A 12,474-nucleotide genomic window follows, 5' to 3' on the forward strand; every position below is an offset into this window, starting at 1 on the left:
CTCTGCAAATGGGCAAGTTACAGGATTAAAAAAAAAACAAACTTAAGAAACTTTGGGTTCAGTTCATTTCATCAACAGCTTGGATCTGTGGTGGTGGATATTTGATTAGCTAATGTTACAAAATTGGGACAAGTTAGGAATGCTTCTCATAGTGAAAAAGGGGAAGTAAATACTAAATATTTCAAAACTTATAATTTATTTCATGTTTTATAATAGCTCCTGGATCAGAAAGAGTACCACTGACGACATGGAGGGTTACGTCTTACATTTTTATTATAACATCTCTACCTGAAGGCAGCTGCATCAGTAAAAACAGAAGAGATTTTGACAATTTAACACAACTCCTTTTTAAACTCAATTGGTCTTTTTTTAATCCCCTCTCTATATAACCATGTCATGTTACTATCCCCTTCTACCCCATTCCTATCGTACAGCTAGCTGTCCTTTTGCTTTCCCTTCTTCCACATGGCTTCCTTTGATTTCTGTTTGCAGAAATCTTATCACCTTGCTCTAACTTCTACTGCAAGCGCAGTGCTTTTGCTCTGCTGTTGGCACCTATACGGAACGTGTTGTCCCAAAAATACAGTTGTTCCATAAGTTGGCCAGTGGTGAAATACAGGGTGCTGTAACTCCAAACCTGCCTTTTGGGAATGGGGTGAAGAACACCACAAATGTAGTGAAGGGTGAATTCTTCTGCTTCTGTTATTGTTCAGGAAAGCCCACCATGCCTGACTGAAGTTGCCCCAAGGGCCTGTTGTAAATTGAACTATGGAAAGTCCCGCCACTGAAGTAGATAGCATTTTCTTGCTGTAATCATATTTTCCAGATTCAGGATACACTGTTCACAATGACAGCATACAAGTTTCATTTATTGCAGTGTTATGATTGAAAAAACATTGCAAGATCTATTCAAATTTGGTGTTTAATGGCATTGGCAATCAACCCACAGCCCCTTTAGCCAAGACATGTAAGAGTTTACATGCTGGTGGGAAGCTTCTGCTGCTTTTGGGGGATTCCTGTTGCTCTGAATTCTTCCCTTTGCTTCAAATATTCAAGCTTGCATTCTTCATAAAATGCTGGGTCAGTATAGCTAGAAGAAAGGAAATAGGATCATTAGATCTTAGTTATTTCTTTACGCAATTTCATCTACTGGTGGACTTCTCAAGATGTAATCCTATGGCCATCAGACAGTAACTAGTCACAGGAGAGTTAGGAGTGCTAGCTCCCTCCACTCTCGCACTCAGCAAAGTCTGGTAACCTGCAGCTCCGAGATTCTAACACAGTGCTTGCGGATGGAGTTCTGCGAGGAGTCGGGCTCTGCCAACATGCAGACTATTCTGGTGGCACCTCAGCCTTTCCTTCTCTTGCATGCCCATAACCACCTGAGGTCAGAGGACTGTGGGCAGTCATAGTGAATTGCATCACTAGAGACCACAACAAGCCTCCATCTGCCCACATGTCCCATGCAAGTGTGCAGCTGTATCTGGTGCTTACTCTGGTTGGAAATCATACTTTTCATTTTGAAGGGAAGCCTGTTCTAGAGTGTGCTGCTGCAGATACAGTGGAAATTGGGGCATGGTCGTAAGGAAAAAGATGTGTGGCATTTGAAGATCCAGTTTTCAGGGCTCCATACCTGCACTTCTTACCTATATAAGAGGAAGAATGTGTCCATGTGGAAGAAAGGGGATTGATACAAAATAGCAGTAAGTGAATAACATTATTCAAACTTGGGGCCATCCACATTTTGAAATTATTTTTGCATGCTCCCCCGGATAATAGGACAGAACACCTTTCTTCCAAATACTTAGCAACTGGGTCCTTTTAGGGTATGGGAGTGTTTTGGTAAATGATCACATGAAACAGTGGAGTTAGTCTCAAATTGCAGAATGTATATAGAGGAGGAAAAAATAGTTTTTTTCTATTTCTAGGTCAGCCAATAAAACTGGGAGGTACAAGTTAGACAGTAAACAGAAGTCTCTCTCAGCTGGGGATGGGGATTTAAAATGCAAGTTAAGTGGTAATGATATAAGTAACTACTCCAGATGTGCATAATCTATTCAAAATTATTTAATGTCTTCTTTTAAATATTTTATTAATTTGATCATAATACAATTCAAAGCTCATTACCCAATTTCCAGCCTTAGACATTTAATGTTAATACAGCAGTACTTTCCATGCTTCTAAACTGAATCTGCATCCTCAGCTTCCCAAATATATTCAAGGAACTTTGATGTAAAATATACTGCAAGGTCACCTCCAGATATTTTGTTTAGCAAAACTGCTGATTTATAATTAAATTTTTAACATTTGCTTGAAGATCTAGCTTTTGTTTTGTTTTGTCTTCTTGATACTAAGTATAACTGGTGTTACATCTCCTTAAGTTTAACAAGATAGTTCTCATATATAAACAGGCTCAAATGATCCTCATGTACTGGTCTTGCCTAATGTGTCAAATTGTGGCTTATCTTTCAAATATATTGCAGTATTAGAATAATCAAACTTTGTTAGGGGCTTCCTCCCCCTATCCAGATTGTCACAACTTGGATGTCCCTGCAATATCTGGTAGAGGCTGCCACAGTGGCCTAGCTAGGTTCTTTGATACAAGAGCAGCTCCACTGATGGGGATAAGTGAACCAGAATGCAGTAACTAGTCGAAATGATTCTAGCAGAGATGCACTTTCTGTGAATGGATACAGTATACTAATGATTGTCCAAAGTGAAAGCAAGATCAACTATCTTTCCAACTTCCAGAGAACAATTTTGAATCTCTATTCAAAACCAACAGGAACTACCAGGACCTTTCTCTTTAATTACTGCTGGGTGTAGGCTTCTCTTCCTCGATTTTACTTACTAGCCAGTGAGACATGCTTTCAGAGCTTTGTTTTCCTCTTGGCATTTGACCACCATTAGAACACCTGTGTCTTGACAACATTTGGTGAAAGCTGAAATAAAATATGAGACAAAGTGGTTATGCAGGCACAAAGTTTCAAGATCCTACGTGTTCCTTTCCCTTGATTAACCATCTGATAGTGTTTACTTTCTACAGCTTTCACACTTGTGAAGCACAAGTGCATCCTGTCCTGTTTCAGCTTGCAAAATTTTGTGTGAGAAATGTATGCATTGCCCTTAAGTTATGTATTCCCCCAATATATCTATCTATCTATTTATATATAAATATATATATTCCATTTTTAACCAGAGCTGCAAAATTTGGCAAGCACATATTCAAATGCAACCCAAGCAGGACCCTCCAGCCCAGCTCCAAGACTAAAACACCACTGCAGCAAAGCAAACGTATCAGTAGTGAGCTTTGTTAAAAAAATAAGTGTACAGGTGGGCCTCATAACAGGGTCTGCAGATGTATTTTCTGCAATCAAATTAACTGATACTGCTTGCACGTGATAGCGGTATATCGTACAACTGAATACCCCAGGACACTTTTAGCACCTGTTTTGAAGCTACCATGTACAGCAAAGGCATTCTGGTGGTACCTCTTGAATGAGAGAGGCTGGGGACAAGAACAAGGAGCCTGTACCATTAGGTTTGCATATTAATTTCTAATGTCACTGCTTGTGATAGTACTTACTCCAGGGTTCTTGTCCCAGGGACTCTAGGTAGGCACAATCCCACATACCTGCAGCTTTCAGAATGCATAAAACAGGTAGGCAACCTGGTGTTTTAAACTACAACTCCCATCAGCCCCAGCCAACACTTCCATTTACTCCGCATATTTATCTCATTTTTCACAGAAGGGAGATCAGTTTTTCAAGGCCAGAACAAGGTTGCAAACTGCACGCAGGCATTTCACTGCCCTTTGAATGAGGCTGATCTTCCCTAGCACATGTTTTCCTTGAAAAGCATTTGGCGGCTCTTGTCCCTCTGGCCAATGGATGGGGCCACAGCATTCTTGCCTGCTACCTCCACTGCCCCAGAGCAAATATCTTCTCTGGCACTGAGTGGCATCCATGGAATGGGGAGCCAATAGAGAAATGTGCCGCCAACATATGGAGGGAGAGAGCTAACATGCTTGTCCTTGCTCTTCCTCCCATCATGTGTCCATTCTACCTTAAAGCAAAATGCCTGCATTGGGTTACAGACGCATCAAAATAGTGCCAATGAAGGCCTTTTTCTCCCAGCAGCTGCTAGAGCTACACACAGCCACACACTGTTGCATAGCTATGAGGTCTGGTCCTGCTGCACACTTAACAGACTGCAATCTTACCATCAACATCTTCATCCAATAAAGGGCCACCACCATTCTTGGCCACCACATTTTTAAGGTTGTCTATCACTCCTTGACAGTGCCAGAATACTCTAATTGCTATAACATGCTTAAGGAAGCTACACAAGCCACCAGCAATGCACAATCCTATTAGTCAACAGTGAAACAAGTCTTTGTAAAGAAGTATTTTCTCACTCCGTGACCCAGTCTGATCTTCCATCTTAGCCACTCTTGGCCTGCCGCCTCAAGCTTTTTGTAAGGTCTTTCTCACTTGTTTAGCAACAAGGTTGTAATTAGGATTTTCCCTTCACACTGTGTAACAAATTAACACTGCTCATACTTGGAGTGATCTTCAATACTACTAAACTATTTATGAAACTGTATTATTCTGTAACAAATTCAGGAGGTGAAACCCTTCTCCTTTTCATACTGCTTTCAACAAGTCAGAGCCCGTGTGATAACACAGCTAGTCTTTGATTAACATTCTACATTGCTGCTTCCTATGGATCACTTCACACAAGTCTATTTGCTTTTGCACATATAACCTCTGCATCTGAAAACCAATTGTACCTCATAATGTGTGATAAACATACACACAGGTTGTCACATATGCAAAATCTCTGGATGGGAAATCCAGAAAAGAACAGCTCTTGTATAGCTGTCACTCAGAGCTGCTGCCACGTAGAAGCTTTTCTGCAGTCTTCTGTGATGCAGCCACAATACAAGAATTGGCCCAAAGGCTCAGGCAGGAACAGTGTAATTCTTTATCTTTAGAAAATTTATTAAAATTGGACTCTGTTACTGATATCATCCCACAGGTTTTAGTTATGTTAAATAGTGCATAATCTTCCCTTTTACACTAGGACTGAAATGTTTATTTGGTTATATTAGATCAAGTAAAAACTGCCTTACCTAACTGGGCACCAGACTGTATTTTTTAAAATAGTTTTTAGTGTAATGCTTGCAGATGGTAAGCACCATATGATGGAAGGATTGGTTCTCCTTTCTCACATGGTAGGAAATGTCTCTTCTGTGTACAACACATGTATATCTCTAAAAAAGACATAATTCTTACTTAGGCACTATTTTTATGCCTATGTAAACTCTATGCAGATTTGATTAATGAAACAGTTATACACAAACTAAATTCTCTTGTCTTCAGTGGCAGCTCCACCCCAAAAACAAAAGACAGGACTGTGTGTTCTACATTTTTTTGAAGTACACATTCTATGCTTGTCATCCCATTTTGTAACAAGCAAAACAAGTATTTTCTTTCTCTCTTTGTTTAAAGTTTTTATATGCTGCTTAATACTAAAAGTCTCTTGAGGACTTACAAAAAAGAAAGCAACCATATACAACAAACAACATGCAACACTCCGCATCCGATAATGATGATAAAATCCAGGCTAAAACCAGGCACATAAGAGTTTTAAAGCTTTGCATATCACATTGTAGACATGCGTTCTTTAAAAAACATGACAGTGACCACTATACTTGGAAAAATGAAAACATTGGAAAAGACATAGTCAGTGTTTAAATTTGAAGTGTCTAAATGGATCACACATGTTCCCATTTCATATAAACATGCTGGATATAATTAGGTAGTGGTGGGTGGATGTTCACAGGGCTCTCAAGCTGAACTTGGTCCAAAGAGCAATTGGATTTTTGTTTCCCACTGGCATCAGTCTCAGCAAAGCAGTGCTGCGCTAGTTTTTCTTCTTCCTTTTGTAATCATTTCTCTGGAAAACTGTGAAGTAAAAACACACACACGAACATACAAAATAAAATATAAGCTGAAGACAACGGGAGGTCCCTCTCACTTCTTAGCTCACCAGCTTCAGTTGGTTAAAGGTGTGATGTCCTAGTGAACAAAGACCGAACTGCTACATAGGGCATACCCCAGCCTCCAAAAGACCCTGCCTTAGCTACAGACAGCCTTAGTGGCACGCACAGGAAGCATCATTACAAAGTGATAAAAAGGGCTTCCAGCTATAAAGCCTTAATGTTGTTAATGCTAACCAAAAATGAAAAGAAGAGAAGGGGAAAGGAACAAGCACGAGAATATTAGAATCCAGCTATATGAATATATAACACCACATAATTACTACTGGTTTTTGTCTCCACAGCCTTTTAAAATCCTTCTGCTGCTAAAGGACTAGAATTCAGACCATTTTATTAGAAATGTTTATTAGACACTTTCAAAGAGTACAAAAAGCCTGCACCTCAATTTTTTAGTATCTGGTTTTGACAGTCCATGAACTCTCTTGTATGAACAAAGAATCCCCAAAACAGAGTACTATCACTATTAATTAAAAACCTTTAATTAGAACTTTGGGCAGAGGGGACACAGAATCAGAATGCAAGTGAAATGTGAAATGTAAAAACTGACATGCATTAACATTAACCCTCAACAAATAAACCTAATTTCCCAACTCCAGTTTCCCGTTTCATGTATTTTCATGTTGTCAGTAGGTTCCTTCAAGGTGGGTAATGAGCTGTGCAAATGAAAATAACTACATGAAGACAGACTAAAGGCAAACGATACTTTCAATGTTTTCACAGTATTTTCCACAAGCTTCCAATTGAGATAATAACTGCAGGGCACTACCCTTTTCATAATCAGACTGCAGTCTGCTGACATATACTGCATGCTGAGTGAGGAACAGTTGGCCTTTCATTCTAGTCTCACACTGCAAGGAGAGAAGAAGGAACAAGGCCATCCAAGAATCCATAATGGTTGTCATTTTAATTTGAGACTACTTGAGAGAGAGGAGGGGAGAGAGGGGGGAGGGAGACAGAGACAGAGAGATTGAGATCACAAGGTTTGTAGTGAAAGAATGAAACTAGTTTCCTGCGGTTAAAAAAGGTAACCGTATTGCAGATGTGAAATGCACCTTCTGTGTGACTGCACCTTTGTGTGGCTTATGGCCACAGTTTAAATGAAAAGTGATGTTCTCAGGCTTCTAAACAAACACTTTTAAACAGTTTTATCTTTCATAGTTGCAAAGGAATATTCAGCCAAAAAGCTTCTCCAGTGGATGGATGGCTCTGTGGGACAGCATGGGAGGTGGAACTGGAAGCTCCAGCAAGAAGAAATTTGGGAGGAAAAAAGGGGGTCCTTCCCTTGCTTCCTCAGAGCTAATGATAAGTCTGGATCACACTTGTTCTCCTCACTTATTTGGCTTCCACCTCCTTTCTCTTCTTTTTTTCCTTCCCCATATTACATTGTCAGAGGAAAAGCCTCTCAATGCAACAATTCATTTGCTTATACTTTATCTCATCATAGATGATCCTATGTTTATATTAAACCAAGTCTATCCTTTTTCAAAAGAGTGCCCAGCCAAAACTATGTTCCACAATCATCAATTGGCGCACACAGATTAATTTAGGCATCAATAAGATTTTTCATGATCCATAAGCACAGATCAAGGATGATCCATGATCCACTGAGCTGGTCCTAGACTGCAGAACCTTCTACTCAAACCTGTGGCCCCTTTTCATCTACCTAACAGCCTCGCCTCCACCATGAAAAAATTAATACTCAATGACTGGCTTGCTTACATTTCTCCTTCTCTCTTGTTCTTTACCCAAACCAGGGGCCGTTATGAGGAGAATGAATGAGAGCCAAGGATCTCAGAAACTCCAGCATGGAGGGCAGTAGCTAGAGGAACACAGCTACCGTGCTTTGGAAGGCACCCTAAACACCATGCTTTGTGATGAGATCTCTGACTTTACTGGTGCATGTACCTGCCTTTAGGCTTGTCCATGCACCCAACCCTAAACCTCTTAACCTCTCCATGGCAGCCACCACTTCTGCTAAGTCTTTTAATCAAGTAATTGAGAAATGCTGTGCATTTTTAAAATATCCAGAATGCTATGCTGATATTGGATATTTTATTAGGTTGAAGTAAAACCAGTAATTTTAGAGGGTTTCCAAAAATTAAAATAAATCTGCTGAATGCAATAGTTTTTGGAAGAGAAAACCTAATACTAACCTTTGCCATAAAGTACTTACTGTATTTTTCACTCTATAAGACACACCTGACCATAAGACGCACCTAGTTTTTAGAGGAGGGATCCATGGAAAGCTTCCTGATAATCACAGGCACATTCCCCATCACTTCCCCATGGGCTTCATTAAAAGACGGGCTGCCATTTGAAAACACACACCGACTTGTGATTAACAGCTCTCACCTGCACCAGAGGAGGGGGGTGGAGCAGGGCGCACCGAGCGCGTGCTGGCCAAGTGAGGTGCAGCCGGGCCGGCAGCGTGCCGGTGGTGGTCTTCCGGGCAGCGCGGTGGCGGCAGGTCTTCCTGGGCGGTGGGGGTGAGCAGTCCGTCTCTCTGTGCGGCAGGCGGGTTAAAGCCTGCGGCTGCTGCTCTTCCGCTCCACTCCCCCTGAGAGGCACAGCTCTCACCTGCGCCGGGGCGGGGGGGGGCGAGCAGCACACGCTGAGCGCGTGCCGGCCAGGTGGTGCCGCATGGTGTAGGTGGGCCGGCAGCATCCCGGGCATCGGGCACACACATGTTTGCTCTATAAGACGCACAGACATTTCCCCTTACTTTTGAGGGGGGAAAAGGTGCATCTTATACAGCGAAAAATACGGTAATTCTGCCAAGCATTGTCATGTACAGCAGTTTGAATGCTGCAAAAGTGTGGTGCAGTGAGTTAAGGGTGTGGGGATGGGACTCAGGCAATCTGGCTTCTAGTCCCCATTTAGTCATGGAATGACTCTGGACGAGTCACAGACCCACAGCCTAACCTACCTCACAGGGTTGTTGTTGTAGGGATACAATTGAGTGTAGGAGGAAGAGAATGATACAAGCTGCTTTCAGTTCTTTGTAGGAAAAAATTGGGATATAGATCAAATAAATAAAGGGCCTCAAAATATATTATATCCTTAATTCCTGCAACCATCTTGCAAATGTGGTGCTCCCAGTGCTTAGCTTCTTCACACAAATAATCTTGTATTTCCACAGCAAATCTCATTTTAAAAAGTTGGGCAGGCACAAAACAGCTTATAAAATGAAGCAATGTAAAATGGTCTTCCTAGATCTAAACAAGGAAACATATTTTGAGAATTTAATCAGTCCAGGGAATTATGCTAATAAAGATTACCACCATTTTCAATTATTTTGCCAATAAATTTTACCAGCGTTCAAGCTAGAAAAAACTTATTTTAAAAGTGAGTGCATGTAGACATATATGTCTATGCCCCGGTTATAAATCGATCATTAGCCATCACCAAGGTAGCACTTGTGATTTTAGGACCGGCTCTATAGTTTATATAAAGGGTTTACAATTTTACTACTTAAGAGCTGGTCCTATGGAGGTGTTATCTCACCATTTATATTTTCTTCAACACTTATGATATTGCTATCACACTCTTAAAATAGGAAAACATCTATCAAGAACCAGAACAGGCTTAAAGTTATACCCCTCTTTTTGGACAAAAAGAAAAGAAGTATATGCCCAAAGGTTCAGTTCACTCCCCTGCACTACAGTTCAATGAAGCAGGGAATAAGAGTGGAAATCAGCAATTTTACAGAATGTCTTAGGTATTTGAAATCATATATTTTGTAAGATATCAAGGAGATACTTTATGATGTAAAAGACCCATAAATGCCAGTAATTTTTAGAACCAAGGTATGTTTTACATTTTCTATTAAATTGTGTTTTATTATTAGCTTATTTTGAAGATTACATATTGTGAAAAGAAAAGATTTACAGGAGCATTTAATGAGGCAAGTTGAAGGTACGGTAAACATGAAAAGACTGTTCTACATTGTAGTGCGTGAGCTATTTGATATTTCTGACACAGTACAAAAGACAGCTTCTCTGTAGATTGATCATGGTTCAGTTAACATCACTGAATATCTAATACCTCCAACTCAATTAATTCTCATCTGATTAAGATCAGACTGATATTCAAACTAAATCATCTCTCCAGTCAAGTAGAAATCAATATTTCTTATTTTACTTTTAAATTATAGCAACAAATAAAATATACACATCATCAGTGTGCCAGGACTGGCTTTCATAGTCTGGCCCACTATGGCATGCCTAACAGAGCTGATTAGAGAATTATTCTAATTTGAGCAGGAACATATAGAAAAACAAGATTAATCTGAATATGGAGAGATGGGAAGAAGTAATTATAGGGCAACCAGAAGATTGACATAACATAAACTCTTACTCTCTACATTTTTTACCTCTTTTTTGTCAGATCTGATCATCTATTTGTGTTCATATTCATGAACAAAGTCAGCCACACTTTGTTTATAATCCCATATTAAATAGCATCCCATTCACCCCAAGGGCTCTGTAGGGTATTCAGCACATCTTCCTTATCACAGCTATTCAAGGTCTGGCGGAGCACGCTAACCATGCATATGATCCGCTAAAGCAACGGTGGGCAACTTTTTTGTCTTGAGGGCTTCACACAATGTTGGATAGTGGACTGAGTGTGCATGTACACACACATACAGAGTAACAGCAGTGCACTAAGGTTTATGGAGAAAGAGCTGTGCAAAACTTACAGTCATGCCAGCCTAAATGCCCTTCAGATGACACACACAAGCAGAGCTACACCTATCAGTAAGAAGATCTCAAGGTTTGATTCCAAGGGCTTTGGGTTCCTTCTGGACTTATGCTGTGCTCCAAATCCATTTGCCTGCAAGTTGTCAGGTTTCCAAGCTGCATCTTGAATATGAACATTCACAAACACCCTTTCTCCCTTTACAAAGTGACTCGCTCATGTAATTGCTCAAACAGCAAGATGGGGACAAAACATTCCATCATGGTTATGAAGTGAAAGTACTCATACAAATCATCACAATTCTGAGCAGGGAAACAGTTCATGTCGAGCTGAAGCAGCAGTGCAGCCAAAATACACCAAGCTCTCGGTGAACACCTTTCAGCTTTCCAAAAATGTTTTTGCAGTCGCCAGGAGGAGAGCTAAGAAGCTGTTAAGTACATAAGGGATAATTTGCCCTCCCTGAAAGGGAATCAATTTGGTCCCAGCCTAGCAAGGCAAGAGCTGGGCAAAAGCGTGAATTGAAACTTTAACAGCAGTTTGGCAGGACAAAGACCAATTGCAAAGCTACTGAAACAGTGGCAGTGAAAACAGATCAAAAGAGGCAACAGGCCTTGGCCAGAAAATTAACTGCCAGGACAAAGACCAGATGTATCTGAGAAACATTCTGCAGCAAAAGGTTTTTTGAAGAGTGCTTGGTTGTGCATGTGTCTAATTGTGACTGCTCAACAAAGCATTAAACCATTACATTTTCCTTCTGAATATTATCTTTAAAAAATTGTAAGCTGGCCTTCAACAGTACTTTACAAAAATAAGAAGCAGCTCAAGCTAAAACTCTGTAAACTTCCCAGAGAGCCATTTGGGTATTGGGTGGTATAAAAATGAAATAGATAGATAGAATGCTAAAACAACAACAAACAACAACACATTTTTTAAAGCTTGAGAAAATAAAGATAGTTGGTACTGTACAAACTTCTTTGGAGATGGAATTCCAGAAATAGAGTGCCACAATCAAGAAGACCCTCTTTCTAGTTCCCACCAGCCTCACCAATGTTGGTATAAAATGTTTACCTTTTATACATGAGCACACTGTGCCCTACAGAAATATTTCTCTGATTTTGACTTGTCCACACTAATTGTGCTACAATCTGGAATTGAAATTGATTTAACTGACATTGTTACCACTTAGTGCACACAAGATACTCAACACTGTGAAGGTACAAAACATGTTTATTGTGACATAAAAGGTAGGTAAACAACAAGGAAATGGCAACCCACTCCAGTATCTTTGCCATGAAAACCCCATGGACAGTACCAAAAGGCAAAAAGATATGACGCCAGAAGATGAGCCCCTCAGGTCGGAAGGTGTCCAATAGGCTAGTGGGGAAGAGCAGAGGGCTAGTACTAGTAGAGCCAGAAAGAATGAAGCCACTGGATCAAAGCCGAAAGGACACTCAGTCGCAGATGTACCTGGTGGTGAAAGGAGGGTTCGATGCTGCAAAGATCTATACTCCATAGGAACCTGGAATGTAAGATCCATGAATCAAGGCAAGCTGGACGTGGTCAAACAAGAGATGACAAGACTGAACATCGACATCTTAGGAATCAGTGAACTAAAATGGACAGGAATGGGTGAATTTAATTCAAATGACCATCAGGTATACTACTGCGGGCAAGAATCCCTCAGAAGAAATGGAGTAGCCTTCATAGTCAAT

General features: G+C 40.5%; 1 protein-coding gene across 9 annotated transcripts in view; it reads right to left on the reverse strand.

Annotated features, from left to right (window-relative positions):
• Positions 1–255: 255 nt before the first annotated feature.
• The window catches only part of CMC1 (C-X9-C motif containing 1), a 48,242-nt gene continuing 36,023 nt past the window's right edge, over positions 256–12,474 (reverse strand). For 4 of the 9 annotated variants that reach the window (XR_006413508.1, XR_006413502.1, XM_044417743.1 and 1 more), the window contains 2 exons: positions 2,852–2,942; positions 256–1,090 (listed from right to left, as the gene is read on the reverse strand). Coding sequence is in view for 5 of the 9 variants with exons in the window: in XM_044417743.1 (XP_044273678.1) it covers positions 976–1,090; positions 2,852–2,942 (206 nt within the window). In the remaining 4 variants the exon portion in view is untranslated. Of the gene's footprint in view, positions 1,091–2,851; positions 2,943–5,134; positions 5,276–5,502; positions 5,970–12,474 lie in introns of those variants that run through there. The other 5 variants (XR_006413498.1, XR_006413495.1, XM_044417729.1 and 2 more) reach the window with 3 other exon arrangements.

This window comes from Varanus komodoensis, unplaced genomic scaffold (genome assembly GCF_004798865.1).
Source record: "Varanus komodoensis strain SLA01 unplaced genomic scaffold, ASM479886v1 scaffold10, whole genome shotgun sequence".
Taxonomy (NCBI): Eukaryota; Metazoa; Chordata; class Lepidosauria; order Squamata; family Varanidae; genus Varanus; species Varanus komodoensis.